General features: G+C 40.7%; 1 protein-coding gene across 1 annotated transcript; it reads right to left on the reverse strand.

The window, feature by feature from the left end:
- Positions 1–8,256: 8,256 nt before the first annotated feature.
- On the reverse strand, positions 8,257–12,520 carry LOC124152696 (40S ribosomal protein S27-like). The gene is made up of 4 exons (XM_046525725.2): positions 12,365–12,520; positions 11,055–11,163; positions 9,308–9,418; positions 8,257–8,381 (listed from the first exon to the last, which is right to left on the reverse strand). The coding sequence occupies exons 1-4, from the start codon at positions 12,368–12,370 to the stop codon at positions 8,353–8,355; spliced, it is 255 nt and encodes an 84-aa protein (XP_046381681.1). The 5' UTR covers positions 12,371–12,520; the 3' UTR covers positions 8,257–8,352.
- Between the last annotated feature and the right edge of the window lie 3,349 nt (positions 12,521–15,869).

The raw sequence follows: 15,869 nt of genomic DNA on the forward strand, positions 1-15,869 counted from the left end.
GATTTAGACTAGATTCAGATTTTCATCATGTATCTTAATGAGTTTATGCAAGGTCGTTGACACCAACTAACATCAATATGAAACAAACGTGATGCTGATGTTTGATTTATTCTTTTTGATGTTAATATAATACTCATCTTTGGTTTAAACGTATAGAAAAAGCATCTTTTCACATGTTTATATGTTATGTCACGGATACGCAATCAGGCTAATATGTCACGTTCATTTATTGTTGTTTTGTGCATCAGTGACAGTTATATACTGTACCATACAAGATGAGGAATAGCCTGGGTTTTTTTAAATAATTTTTATGTGCTTGGTAGTAAACAAGCTCCTTCCCAGCGCATGACACCTTCGTTACACTCTCGGTAACATCGCTGCCACCAGTGTGGGCATAGCCTTTACAAGAATCTTGAAATTTGGCCTCTAACACTGAAAGTACTAACGTTATACTTCTGTTTAAGTCTTGGGAATGCTATAACAGTTAATTCTTAAAAGGTTTACAACTGACATTATGTCCCAGATGAATTTTACCTTTTTGTTTGTTTCATCAGATTGGTTCGAGATTGCAGACGAACGGCTTTGGTTTGGTTTGGTTTGTCGTTTAACGCCGCACTCAGCAATATTACAGCTATATGACGGCGGTCTGTAAGTAATTGAGTCTGGACCAGACAATCCAGTGATTGATTTTCCGTTAGTCTACAATCTCAAACCAATCTGATTAAGCAAACAAAAACATAAATTCATCTGGAAAACATGGTCAGTCGTAAACTTTTTCAAAATGAAACATGGTGGCATTCCCAAAGACATAAACAAAAGTACAAACGTTACTACATTTGGGGTTAGAGGGCAAATTTCAAGATCCTTGTAATGGCCGCGCCCACACTGGTAGCAGCGATGTTACCGAGAGTGTAACGAAGGTGTCACGCTGGGAAGGAGCTTGGGCGTTGTGCAAGAATGTTCACAACAGTGTAACAGTTGGGAGATAAGGAACTGTTTCTTTGCTAATGCCTGTTACTAACGACTGATAACATGGCTCCAAAGTTGGCCTCATCACTCTTGCTGGTGCTATTTTGTAGTTAGAGATATTTTGAGATAGGGAAGAACCACTCTTGACAACAGATAATGGAATGATTTGTGTAGGACGCAATAAACAAATACTAGGTTAGCTTGTGACTGCTGTGATAATGTCACACGTGTGATGTAAATCTGTGTATATTTGATACATTCCATGGTTTTACTGTTCATTGACATATCCTCAATGCTAAATATATTTTTACAGAGCTCCAGACATGCTGACACAGAAACAAAATAGTTGAGGTGTTACGACCTTCATGTGGCTGGCAATCCACTCATCCTTTTTCTGTTTTAAAGAGTGTTCCAAGTTCAAACATCAAGAGTCGACAGTGTGCAACATGTCAACAATTATGTCTCATAATTTCCAGGCAGTGGCAGCCAAGTGGTAGATCTATTTCCCCAGGGTCGATTCCCCACATGGGTACAGTGAGGCCATTTCTGGTGTCGTCTGCTGGAATATTGCTGGAATATTGCTAGAATATTGCTGGAATGTTTCTGGAATATTGCTGAAATATTGCTGGAATAGTGCAAGGATAGTGCTGGAATATTGCTGCAATATTGCTGCAATATTGCTGGAATATTGCTGGGATATTGCTGGAATGTTTCTGGAATATTGCTGGAATATTGCTAGAATATTGCTGGAATATTGCTGGAATATTGCTAGAATGCAAAAATAAAACCACCAGCCCTCATAATTCCAGAAACTCAATTCTCCTTCTAGGACCATTTGGGTTTTTTCTTTTCTTCTAGAAATTTCAAGATTCAACATTTTAAGTTGAAAGTTCAAGATTATAAGTTGAAACTTTAAGATTTTTGCTTGAAATTTCGAGATACTTAGTTGAAATTTCAAGATAATAAGTTGAAATTTCAAGATATTAACTTATTATCTTGAAATTTCAACTTAATAATTTGAAATTTCAACATATCATCTTGAAATTTCAAGTTAGCATCTTGTAGTATCAAGTTAGTATCTTGAAATTTTAAGAAAAAATATATATAAAAAATAGCCCTAAAAGTCTTCCGTATTCAATGAATAATTTCAATGTAACTTCCTGTATTCCCCTCAGTGATGTATATGTGTACACTTGCGACTCTAGCCACAATTCCGAAGCCAGAGTCAAGTACTATTCTTTTCTGGTCTAGTAAGCTCAGTCCATATGATGACACAAAAAGCTACTGAAAATGATGGCAAGATGAAGAGCTAGTTCGACTAGTACCCTTCACTTTATGGTATAGACTGTGTCTGGCATCCACATGCTTGCCTGAATTTACGTTTTAATTTTATATCTCGTGATAAAATATATATTTGCAAATATGAAATTGATATTTCAACCCCATTTTAATAACTTTGAATGATTTTAGTTGAAACTGCTGAAACTGCTCCAGTAGCTGAAGTCTGGATTGGGTAAAACAAGAAGTATACTGACAAAAACTATTTGAGTACATTAAAAAAAAATAGTCTAGGTCCTCAGGCACCGCCCGCATCATCATAAGGTTCGCTGCAGTTTCATTTTTATTTCTCATTTAAAAAAAACAAAAACAAAAAACAAAACAAAAAAAACAAGGGCAGTCTGGTAGCCTAATGGTTTGGTTCCTGTCATGGGTACAAAGTGTTAAGCCAATTTCTGTTGCCCCTCGCCCTGATATTGCTGGAATATTGCTAAAAGCGGTTTAAAACTCACTCACTAAAAACAACCAAAAAAGTCCTTAAATATTCCAAATCCTCAAGTACTCAAATACTGTATTCCAGTATGCTACCCATCAAAGAATACATTTCTGTAGTGAGGCCATGTCCCATGTTGATTGTACACAACTGTTTAATTGGTTACATACTTGTTTGAACAACAACAACAAAAACCACCGCCCGCTCTTACAATATTTTCAAAAGCCATTGCCTGAGAACCAAGTCTTTTATTTTATTAAGCCTTATGCGCACCATTATCTGGAGCTCTGACAGTAGTTAGTAAAAGTAGTGACAGTTATGCTTGTAGTGGAGCAGTGTCATCCTCGGTGATGCAGGGTATAATATCGCCATGGTAGGATAAACACCCTGTGCGGTGAGGTTTCAAGCTTATCATTAACTTCCCTGAGAACTTCTCTGTGTGCAACTTGAATTAATGTTTTTTCTGAGTAGGGCTGGGACGAGTCCAAATTTACTACCCGGGTACCGGACCCCGTTACCCGACCCTACCCAGGTACCTACTGAAGGTCTCAATAGTGGGGAACAAGATGTCTCATTGGGAATTTTGTTACCGCAGCACTGGCAAAAACTATTTAGATACATGTATCAAACAGTCAGATCATGCATACACTGAAGTTGACTGAAGCTTCATCTTTACTGAAACTATACAAGTCAGAAGGAATGTGCTTGATCAGAAAGAATTGTAAACAGATGTGACTTGTAGTGTAGCCACTGAGCTATAGTGAGTTTTTGTCATTAAACAATATATCACGTGACTAACCACGGGTCCTACTCAGGACCCACCCGACCTGAGTACCTGAGTTACCCGTCCCAGCCCTAGTTCAGAGTCATTTGAATCAGACATAATACAAAGATGTAACAGGCTAGGGTATTTAGTAGTTGGCATGTATACATAATACCCTGGCTCACCGTGGATGGAACAAGGTTAGAAGTTTTATTGTTCTTACTCAGTTGTAGTTGGGTTTCATTGTATGCAAAGAGAAATAATGTAATCATTTGATTTTATATGTTTATTTGATATGATCACGATGATTTTGTTGAAGATGCAAGATCCACCACACGGAAATTTGTTCCGCCTATGTTTCCCTTATGTTCCTCTTATGGTACATGGAAAGATTTCTGCCCGTAAGCCTTGCATCAAATTTTACCTTGGTTAGGAGAACCTAACCGGAACGTTAACCATAACCCTATTTATACCACGAGGATGCATGATCTTCATTGTTTCGGCAGGTCGTTATTCTTCGTAACAGCCCCAGCACCTGCAACACCAAAGTTGGCCGATTCAATTCAGACAAGCATGGCGCGAGTCTTGGTTCACAGTTTGTGTCTTGCGAAAACTGCATTGTGTTCAGGGCCACGTGGTATAATTTCGCGAGGCCCCAGCACGTGCAACACACCAAGGCTGGCCGATCCAATTTGGACGAACAGGAATCGAGCCTCAGTCCACGTGGTATAAATCGGTAATTTTTTTAATTACTTATGATTTTTTAAAGTTTCCAGGCAGGGGTTACGGGCGGAACTTTACCTGTTATTTTTATGTTATACCTATGTGATACGTTTACTATTTATTCGAAAACTTGGACTTGGAGTTCGTAATGTACAGGAAATTAAGAACATATCAGCAACTCATTCATATCTTGAGGCAACCCTGCATGCTGTTGTCACATTCCTACAGGCCAGTGTCCATAGCTTCAACTTTTGCCCTCATGGCCTGCAGTAAATTTACATGTCGATCCATTTGTCACAATAAACTGCAGCTTCTTGACTGAGAGTTCAGTCAGGGCCTGCAGCTTCTTGACTGAGAGTTCAGTCAGGGCCTGCAGCTTCTTGACTGAGAGTTCAGTCAGGGCCTGCAGCTTCTTGACTGAGAGTTCAGTCAGGGCCTGCAGCTTCTTGACTGAGAGTTCAGTCAGGCCCTGCAGCTTCTTGACTGAGAGTTCAGTCAGGGCCTGCAGCTTCTTGACTGAGAGTTCAGTCAGGGCCTGCAGCTTCTTGACTGAGAGTTCAGTCAGGGCCTGCAGCTTCTTGACTGAGAGTTCAGTCAGGGCCTGCAGCTTCTTGACTGAGAGTTCAGTCAGGGCCTGCAGCTTCTTGACTGAGAGTTCAGTCAGGCCCTGCAGCTTCTTGACTGAGAGTTCAGTCAGGGCCTGCAGCTTCTTGACTGAGAGTTCAGTCAGGGCCTGCAGCTTCTTGACTGAGAGTTCAGTCAGGGCCTGCAGCTTCTTGACTGAGAGTTCAGTCAGGGCCTGCAGCTTCTGAAGTCTGTGGGTCCTGGTGGCAGCCCGGCACTTCACTTTTCAAACATTGATTCAGGATTTATATCAGTGTCCACATACAGGTTCTCACAATTTGCCTTTGTACCAAGTGTGTTGTTTGACTGCCTTTGAACATCTAGGACTGGATGCTACACTGCTTGGTATTCCACCCCATGTTTTATATCAGTTGGAGTCACATGTTCCATCAACTGTAACAATGTTGTAGTATGAATGGGGAGAGGGGTGGGGGGTCATTCCAGATTATTTTTGCAAGTAATGAGCCACGGACATGAAGAACAAATACCTGCAGTTCTTTGGAGTATGCAGTGGTTACAGTGCCAGTTTAGTATATTGCAGCGGTTGCACGGACATGATCCTGTACAATATGTTGTTCCCCAGGTTGTGTGGAGTCGGTGTAGACAGGGTAGAGAGTAGAACTTGCAATGTTTTCAGAGCTGCCTTAAACAATGTGATACATGTGAATAGTTGATATGTTTTCGGAATAATGATGTTTTTATTTTTGTAAATACCAGTGGAGAGGCTGGGTGTAATTGTACATAGCATGAAATAAACCATACCACCATTGTTGTTTGTTTGTTTGTCAACTCCAGATTCAGCAAAATTCCTGCTCTTTGATGGCAGCTGTAATAATTGTGTCTGAACCAGACAATCTAGTGATTGACAGTATGTTTGTTTGTTGTTTAACGCCGCACTCAACAACATTCCAGCTATATGACGGCGATCTGTAAAATAATCGAGTCTGGATCAGACAATCCAGTGATTGACATCATGTGCATCGATCCATGCAATTGGGATCGATGACATGTATCAACCAAGCCAGCGAGTCTGACCACCTGATACCGTTAGTCGCCTCTTACGGCATGTATGGGTTGCTGAAAGCCTATTCTACCCCGGAATCTTCATGGGTCGATTGATAGTATGAGCAACACAGTCAGGTATGATGACGCACAACCAGCGAGCATTAAATATTGGCACTGGTCCTTGCCAAACTACCCAATAGTTAGGGTATCATAAGGACTAGTAGAAATTTGCCATTCTTAAGGGTTTTGCAATGTTATTACAAGGACAAGTGGACTGAAACTGTTAGTTTCTACCAACCAGACCACCTGATCCATTAGTCGTTTCTTCCAACCAGGAAATATTGCTTGGTCCTATTCTAATCTGGAGTTCCTATCAGTGGTTCGTGTGGTGGAGACAGGGACAAATTTCAACGCAGTCATGACCAACCTAAATTTATACCCATCAAAATGTTGGAATGACTTCAGGCTACAGCATACTTGTCTACACCTCGAGCTTACTTACCAGCTCTGGGGATATAGCCAGTACTGTGTCACGAGACTTCTGAGGAGACAGGGGCGGTCGGGTAGCCTAGTGGTTAAAGCGTTACCTCGTCACATCGAAGACCCGGGTTCGATTCCCTACATGGGTACAATGTGTGAAGCCCATTTCTGGTGTCCCCCGCCATGATATTGCTGGAATATTGCTAAAAGCGGCGTAAAACCCAGGTCTTCGGCGTGACGAGCGAACGCTTTAACCACTAGGCTACCCGACTGCCCCTACACTGCTTGTAAAGCTCAAAGGCATTTCTGGGCTGTTAATACCTGTCGGAGTATCTTGTTTGTACGTATCGTCTGCCTGAAGTACAGACCAACCAACTCTGTAGGTGGAGTATCCCAAGGGCAGTGACTCTGTCTATAGCTCTTAAAACTGAAACAGGACCATTGCACAAGTGAGTGCTTTAAAGACACAGATCACATTTACTCTGTGCATAGCTTAACATAAAGCAGACAATTTCTCAGATCTATTTTCATAGAAGGGTATTTTCTTAAAGTGTTGCTATTGTTCAACCACCCCCACTATTTGTTTGTTTGTTGTTAACACCGCACTGAGCAATATTCCAGCTATATCACGGCGGTCTATAAATAATTGAGTCTGGACCAGACAATCCAGTGATTGACATCATGACCATCGATCCACGCAATTGAGATCCATGACATACATCAACCAAGTCAGCAAGCCTGACCACCCAATCCCCACATGAAACCAAGCAAATCACTCTCGTCTTGCAGGCCTCACAAGGGAAGGCCAGGGTGAATACACTACCTTTGTTGTCAAACATTTTATGATCGCTTCACAGGGCTTGATTATTATTGCAAAGTGCAACCTAATATTTATGTCTACATGAACTCAAACTCCAAACTTTACGTACCATACATCACTGATCCATTTAAGGAGTGTTTTGTCATGCTTTCATGGGCTTGACTTCCCACTGTGTGTACTTCCAAGATTATGTGCACGTTCCTTTTTCGTTTAACAGCAAAATGTCATTAAGTTTATGTAAAATCAAGAGAGACATCAGAGACCTGAGATTTTTAGTAAATAAACTTTGATTGGGAATCTAAGGCCAGGCGTTTCATATTTTTCGGATTATAGACCCGCCGACTAATTTTTAGAAAACGTTTAAAAAAAAATCTGACTGCGTAGTCAGTTATTTTATTTGTTATCACCTTTTAGTTTACAATATATGAATTTACCGTTGTAAACTAGTAAAGAGATACATAATTATCTTTGTTGATCTAGAGCGAAACATGAATAGCTTCCCTTGACAATTGTCTTGTGTTGTAACCAGTAGAATTTGTATTGTTACTAGGGGCTTTATCGTCACAAATGGCAGTCTTTTGACACAGAATATGTTCATAAAGTATGCCAGAGGCATTCTGCATTAAAAAAAATGTATCTGGATTTTTTACTTTTTTTAACCCCTCCTCCAACCCTGGACTTGGGGCTGAAAAATCTGTAATCCTAAAAATAAAATAGGTTTATCAACCTTGATAAATAAATGGGACCAGTTGCAACATGGTTTTTATCTGGTGCAAATAGTTTTCAGGTCAACATACACCTCAAATTCCTTAAATCAGGTCCTGCTATATCATTGGTGCCTTAAGTAGGGCTGAGCATGTTCATATTAATTTTGAGCAAAATAAGTTTCCGTACCCACAATGTGGATATTCTATGCGCCTTCTGTTGAAGGGAGAGTATGAAGCAGATCGCGGTGTCATCCCACAGATGGCATCCTCACCATGTCCGCATGCTGACGGGGTTAACCTGATTGGTCAGGTGGACGAGGTGTCAGAAACTGTTGTACGAATCACATTACGTCTTGCTGTCCCAGTATAAAAAGATATAACACCAACGCCTGTGTATCCCAGAGGACGACGTAATGTTTATTTATATGTTAATTACAAGCCTGATAAACAGAACCTCTGGGGTTTTCCATTTTTTTCTTCTTTCTCCAACTTAGTGCTGCTTCCGGCGGAAAGAGCAACCTGTTGAGAGAAATTTCACATGAGAATGGAACATGACATGTCTTGCCGAAGGGCACACAGTTGGTCTAAAAAATCATGACAGGAACTTCAAAGGGTATTTAAAAGACATGAGAAATTTCACATGAGAATGGAACATGACATGTCTTGCCGAAGGGCACACAGTTGGTCTAAAAAATCATGACAGGAACTTCAAAGGGTATTTAAAAGACATGAAGAAAAATTTGAATATTCTAGCAATATGGTGGCAGCCTATAAACAATCGAGCAATATCCCACATTGTTGACAAACAATGATATCCAAATCAACCAAGTATACAAATCGGACCACACACTCCATGAAGTTTTGTTTGTTTAACGCCTCACTCAGCAAAATTCCAGCTATATGACGATGGTCTGTAAATGAAGTCTGAACCAGACAATCTAGTCAGCGAGCATGTTAGTCCCCTCTTACAAGCATGGGTTGCTGAACACAAATCCAAACCCATATTTTCAAGGGTAAATCCATCAAGTAGCGATCTACAATAACCCATAGTTGACATGGTGTAATCAGATACAAAAAATGCTGCTAATCGATAACACTTTTTGACAAATCACACAAACTGGACTGAGCAAAAACCACCCCACATTGCTTTTGTTTGTTGTGTAACGGAGCACTTGGCAACCCAGCTTTATGACGATGATCTGTAAATAATCGAGTCTGGACCAGACAATCCAGTGATTGACGTTATGAGCATCAATCCACGTAATTGGAATACGATGACATGCATCAACCAAACCAGCGAGTCTGACCACCCGATCCTTTCAGTCGCCTCTTATGACAAGCAAAGTGGCTTTTTACAGCAAGCATGGTTACTGAAGGCCTATTCTACTCCACATCTCTAGGGTTGCCCAGGGTGTAACCATGGTAACAGTCAAATGCATACAAACCTTCAGTTAGCCTAGCCTTGCCCCCTGTGGGTTGGCACAGCACTGTGGAGCAGCCCACGCACAGCACAACAGTCTGTGCATGACTGAATACAGTTGTAATCTTGTAGCAACCTGGAACAAAAGCAACTATACAGACTCCCAACTTCATCAACAGGCAATCACATCACATTTCTGACTTTTCAGTGCAATAGTGGATGGCATATACAGCAGTGTTTCCTTCATCAACAGGCAATCACATCACATTTCTGACTTGTCAGTGCAATAGTGGAGGCATATACAGCAGCGTTAGAAACAGTCAGTTTTCATCCACTAGTCCTTATAATGATAACATATAGCAAAACCCTTAAAAAGGGCAAATTTCTACAGGTCTTTATGATACCTTAACTATTGGGCAGTTTGGCAAGGACTATAGGACTAGTACAGTCACTAGTCGACTAAAATTTCCAATCATTGAAACCAGGGTTAGAAATTGGCACTAGTCCTAACGTCCTTGCCAAACTGCCCAATGGTAAAGGTATCATAAGGACTAGCAGAAAATTGCCATTTATAAGGGTTTTGCTATATGTTATCATTATAAGGACTAGTGGACGAAAACTGTTAGTTTCTAATGCTGGAAACCCCTATCATAACAGAACTACAGTAATGATTCATGAAAGTCAAACTCAAAAAGGTTGTTTGCCATGTAAATAAAGATAGACATTGTCAGCAACCATACACCATCAAAATATAATGATACACAATCTACAAAGTCACCGAGCCTGACCACTTCACTCATTACATTGCCTCTTCCCACAGGGTTTGCCCTAGCCTCTTAAAACTGGGGTACCGTGAAGATCCGGGGATCTTCAGCAACCCATTCTTGCCAGAAACAACAACTCAGCTTGTCATGTTCATGATGTCAATCACTGGATCGTCTGGTCCAGACTCGATTATTTACAGACAGCCGTCATATAGCTGTAATATTTAAATATGCTGACAACGAATGATATTGTTTATGCTGCACTCAGCGATATTCCACTTCCAGCCATATGATGGTGGTCTGTAAATAATCAAGTCTGGACCAGACAATCCAGTGATTGAAATCATGAACATTGATCCACACAATTGGGATACAATGACTGGCATCAACCAAGTCAGCGGGCCTGACCACCCGATCATGTTAGTCACCTGTTATGACAAGCATTGTCACCTTTTACGGCAAGAATGGGTTGCTGAAGACTTATTCCACCCAGGATCTTAACGAGTTTAACCGCACCTGTGTTCAAAGGACAGGGGTTCTGAGGTCCTTAGAGGTTTACTCGTACTTAAGTGAGTATGGTTTTCGCCCCTTTTAGCAATATTCCAGCAATATCACAACAGGGGACACCAGCTCAGAGGCTGATATTCGACCACAAGCCTGCAGTGAATGTCATAAAAAAAATTCCAAAATTGAATTTAAAGTTTCCCATTTAGGTTAATAGATTTTATGGCTTTGTGGAAATAAATTGTATTTCATCGATAACAGGACAAAAAAACTGACTTGACCCACTAGGACAATGAAAAGCTGGCCAGGCATTCCAATGAAGAATGCTCCATGGTGAATCAGTGTTCAAAACTGAGAATGAAAGTCAAGGGTGCTTGTCTTAACACCTTTTGATACCTTTAAGAGTAATGAAAATGCGTAGGCTAGCGAATACTGCTAATTTCTATCCCTGCCAACATGACCAAGGGCACCTTGTTTAGAATTCTAAATGCATGGAAAGCTTACCTGGACACTTGACGTCCATGAAATAGCTGTTGGGTGACTGCACCAAACGCTTCAGTTTACATTTTTGCTTTTCCTCCTCAAGGGAGGGGTGGAGAAGGTCTTTCGCGAGCTACAACAGAAAAATGGAAATAGTCAAGTGAACAGTTCGTAAATTGAACAAGATTAATTATCAATCAGTGGTTCCGTCAATTTTGGCATTAGAACAAACAGTTGCAGTGCAATTTGGGTGTAGATCGTAGCTTTGATTAATAATAAATACATAATTAACTCTTAAGACTTTTTTTAAATCGTTTCAACAGCACAATAAACACAATATGTCATATCTACTGCTATAAACTTGACTGCCCTTTATATCATTTGCAGACATTTTTAATCATTTGTGAAGCAGGGATGTTGACATCTTTGACTGTTGTTCGCCGGTGTACTCTTTAAAATAATGAACGTGAGTGAGTATGATTTTACGCCTTTTTCAGCAACATTTCAGGAACATCACATCGCAGGACACTAGAAATGGGCTTCACACCTACCCATGTGGGGAATCGAACCAGTGTCTTCCACGTGAACTGCCCACCTGACTAAGTTATCGTGTCTAAATATGGTAACGAAAACTTTCTAAATTTGGGACTTGTCCAATAATAGATCAACTTCATAAAACAGCACTGGGGCCACAGCACTTATCGGTTGCCATGGTTGGTGTCACCCAAGTTAAGTGTGAGAAATGTGTGTGGATTCTCTCCCCTTGTCAACGTCTTGGGTCTATTTTCTGTTTTGTTTCCCATAATACCATGTTGTTAAATATGGGGAAAGGATTGAACATCGAACTTTACAAAAATAAAACTCATAGTCTCCTCCAATGTAGTCAACACATTTCCATATTCCGATAATAACTCCATTCACTTCTTGCATAACATGTGGAAAGCATGGGATCCGCCATCTTTGTTTACAACTTGATTCGACCTCGACAGATTTCAGTTTTGTTATCCACTTGACAAAACCACAGCCCAATCCAAATTTCTTGTGAACTACGCCAATTAATCATCCTTACACGCAACCTTAACACACGTGATATTTTGCAGTGGAGATTTCGTGGAAATATATACACACGTCATTCACATGCTCACGTCTCGTAGAAAATACAATCATCGATCATGACCGATTTTACAGTCACACATACAAGAATTTGAAACACCTCCTGAAGGAAATACAACCATGGTCATCAAGATTTATGTTTCAAATTGAACACCTGCAAGTTAGAGAATTCAGTTTTGACATATAATAAAGAAATTGCAGTTTTGGTAAGAGCAACTCACTGGCATCTTGTTCAAAGCGAAGCCTGGTAGAAAAGGCCGAGCTGGGGCCTACAACTAATATAGCACGGGGGTCGCTTGCACCACTGTGGTGAAATCCGCCATAGTTTCGCAATCTGTCAGTAATAATGGAACATATTATTGATTGAGAAAAATAACAATTATGTAGAATCATATTCAAATTGCACCTGTGATCTCAGCACGTTGATTTGAAAAGGAACATTGATTAAAATAAGATATAAATACGATCAAGGGCAGGTAACTCACTTAAACTCTTATTGCGCACTTACAATTGTATACATGTTTTATTTTATACATAAGTACATGCTATAGAAAAGAGAGAATCGTGACATTATTCAATCATATTTTTAATTTGAAGTTAAATGCAACCAGAGGCTATGTAATTGTAGTCAGAGTGTGATCGCTTATGAAATAGAAAGTATGGCGGGTAAACAGTGCTAAGAAAGTTTTAACTTAATTTCTAACATTTGTAAAGTGACGTTTCATATAGATTTATAATTTCATATAGTTATGCCGAATATTCCCATAATCAATTCACCTTTTTTCACATCTCAACATAAATAATAGAGACGCAATAAAGACAATAGAGAAGATAATATTGCTAAAAGCGGCGTTACTCACACATACTCACTCACTCACACATCAAGCGGTTATCGGATTCTTTTCTCAAAGCCTTTAGCGGGTGTTCAAATGAGATATAAGAAAAACTTTTTAATTATATATATTTTTGTAAGAAGGGTGAGCGAAAAAATGAAATTCTTATTTGTTCTGTGCTACTTGTGAATTCTGACAGGAACTGTAAGTGTGTTAGAAGTGCACGGGAACATTGGTGAGTGAGTGAGTACGGTTTTACGCCGCTTTTAGCAATATTCCAGCAATATCACGGCGGGGGACACCAGAAATGGGCTTCACACATTGTACCCCTGTCGGGAATCGAACCCGGGTCTTCGGCGTGACGAGCGAACGCTTTAACCACTAGGCTACCCGACCGCCCCCACGGGAACATTAAAGCCACAGAGTACTTTGAGTACCCGTGAAACTATCAACAGTATTTCAGCGTACATTTAGCGTTTATCTGGCTGGGAAACAAGTTGTGATTTGTTTAAGAAGGGAAATTATCAGGCCCCACCCTCCCCAATATTTAAAGTGGAATATCTTTTTTTATAATACGGAAGCCTTTTAGGGCCATTTGTTTGTATATGTTTTCTTGAAATTTCAAGATACTAAGTTGGAATTTCAACTAAGCATCTTGAAATTTCAAGAAAATAATAAACAGATGGCCCTAAAAAGCTTCCGTATAATTTAAGTTAAATTTCAAGATGATATGTTGAAATTCAAGATGATAAGTTGAAATTCCAAGATACGTTAGTTGAAATTCCAAGATACGTAAGTTGAAATTTCAAGATGTTATGTTGAAATTCAAGATATATAAGTTGAAATTTCAGGATATTAATATAACTTGAAATTTCAAATTCTTATCTTGAAATTTCAACTTAGTATCTTGAAATTTCAACTTGGTATCTTTAAATTTCAAGAAAAACATAAAGAAACCAAATGACCGTAAAAGCTTCCGTAATTTTAAAACGTTTATGAACCCAAAATATTTAAACTAAGGAAACGAAGACGATTATTGAACGACTTATCAAAACCGATGATGGTGGGCCGATTAGGGAAGAACGTTCAATACCTATGATGCAGACCCGATTAGGGAAGAACGTTCAATACCGATGATGGTGGGCCGATTAGGGAACAACTTTCGATACCGATGGCGGTGGGCCGATTAGGGAACGACTTTCGATACCGATGATGCTGGGCCGATTAGGGAACAACGTTCAATACCGATGATGCAGACCCGATTAGGGAAGAACGTTCAATACCGATGATGCTGGGCCGATTAGGGAAGAACGTTCAATACCGATGTTGCTGGGCCGATTAGGGAACGACTTTCGATACCGATGATGCTGGGCCGAGTAGGGAAGAACGTTCAATACCGATGTTGCTGGGCCGATTAGGGAACGACTTTCGATACCGATGATGCTGGGCCGAGTAGGGAACAACGTTCAATACCGATGATGGTGGGCCGATTAGGGAACAACGTTCAATACCGATGATGCAGACCCGATTAGGGAAGAACGTTCAATACCGATGATGCTGGGCCGATTAGGGAACAACGTTCAATACCGATGATGCTGGGCCGATTAGGGAAGAACGTTCAATACCGATGTTGCTGGGCCGATTAGGGAACGACTTTCGATACCGATGATGCTGGGCCGAGTAGGGAAGAACGTTCAATACCGATGTTGCTGGGCCGATTAGGGAACGACTTTCGATACCGATGATGCTGGGCCGATTAGGGAACAACTTTCGATACCGATGATGCTGGGCCGAGTAGGGAAGAACGTTCAATACCGATGTTGCTGGGCCGATTAGGGAACGACTTTCGATACCGATGTTGCTGGGCCGATTAGGGAACGACTTTCGATACCGATGTTGCTGGGCCGATTAGGGAACGACTTTCGATACCGATGATGCTGGGCCGAGTAGGGAACAACGTTCAATACCAATGATGGTGAGCCGAGTAGGGAAGGGTAGGTGAGTGAGTGAGTGAGTATGGTTTTACGACGCTTTTAGCAATATTCCAGCAATATCACGGCGGGGGACACCAGAAATGGGCTTCACACATTGTACCCATGTCAGGAATCGAACCCGGGTCTTCGGCGTGACGAGCGAACGCTTTAACCACCAGGCTACCCGACCGCCCCTGATTAGGGAAGAACATTTAATACCAATAATGTTTGGAGGAAGTCAACATTCAAAATACCAATAAAAATATTGAGTTGTGCCCGCTTTGAACAGTATTTCAGAGGGGAAAGTTGAGTTTTACGTCGCGTTCAAAATTCTTGCTGTTTGTACCAGTCAGGGCTTATTCCGGTTTTACAGTGCTAGCCCTCTAAGATACAGGGATACCATGCTGCAGTTTTACATGGATGCCCCACTCATACACAGCGTACTGACTCCGAGCTGACAAGTACTTTCTTCCCCTTGATGCCAATCGCCAGGCAGGGTAACAACAAATACCATCTTTTGTTAAGACGCGGCCAGGGATCGAACCACCGACCTTCTACTCCCCGGACAGACAGACCATCTATCCACTCGGCCACGGAGGCGGTCGTTATATATCACGACGTGCTAGTCTATTATAATGCTTAGGAAACAGGAAAGACGTTTGTGTCTTGTGGGGTCAGCAGTATCAATATATAATCCTCCACGACCGTATCTGTTTTTCACATGTCAATCACTGGATTGTCTGGCCAAGACTCGATTATTTACAGACCGCCGTCATATAGATGGAATATTGCTGAGTGTGTCGTTAAACAACAAACAAACAAAACATGTCAATATAAGGCAATCCACATTTTTTTTTCTCATCTCCAACCCCAACCAGCAAGGGTTGTTGTTGTTTGTTTTTTAAATAAATAAAAAATAA

The sequence above is a fragment of the Haliotis rufescens genome, unplaced genomic scaffold, assembly GCF_023055435.1.
Source record: "Haliotis rufescens isolate VD_foot unplaced genomic scaffold, xgHalRufe1.0.p SCAF_14, whole genome shotgun sequence".
Lineage (NCBI taxonomy): Eukaryota > Metazoa > Mollusca > Gastropoda > Lepetellida > Haliotidae > Haliotis > Haliotis rufescens.

Coding starts and splice junctions, on each gene's coding strand:
- LOC124152696 (XM_046525725.2), bottom strand. Junction 9,419..11,054: donor CATGGACGTCAAGTGTCCAG/GTAAGCTTTCCA, acceptor CTTTTGTTCCAG/GTTGCTACAAGATTACAACT. Junction 8,382..9,307: donor CAAGGCTAGGCTAACTGAAG/GTTTGTATGCAT, acceptor TTCTCTCAACAG/GTTGCTCTTTCCGCCGGAAG.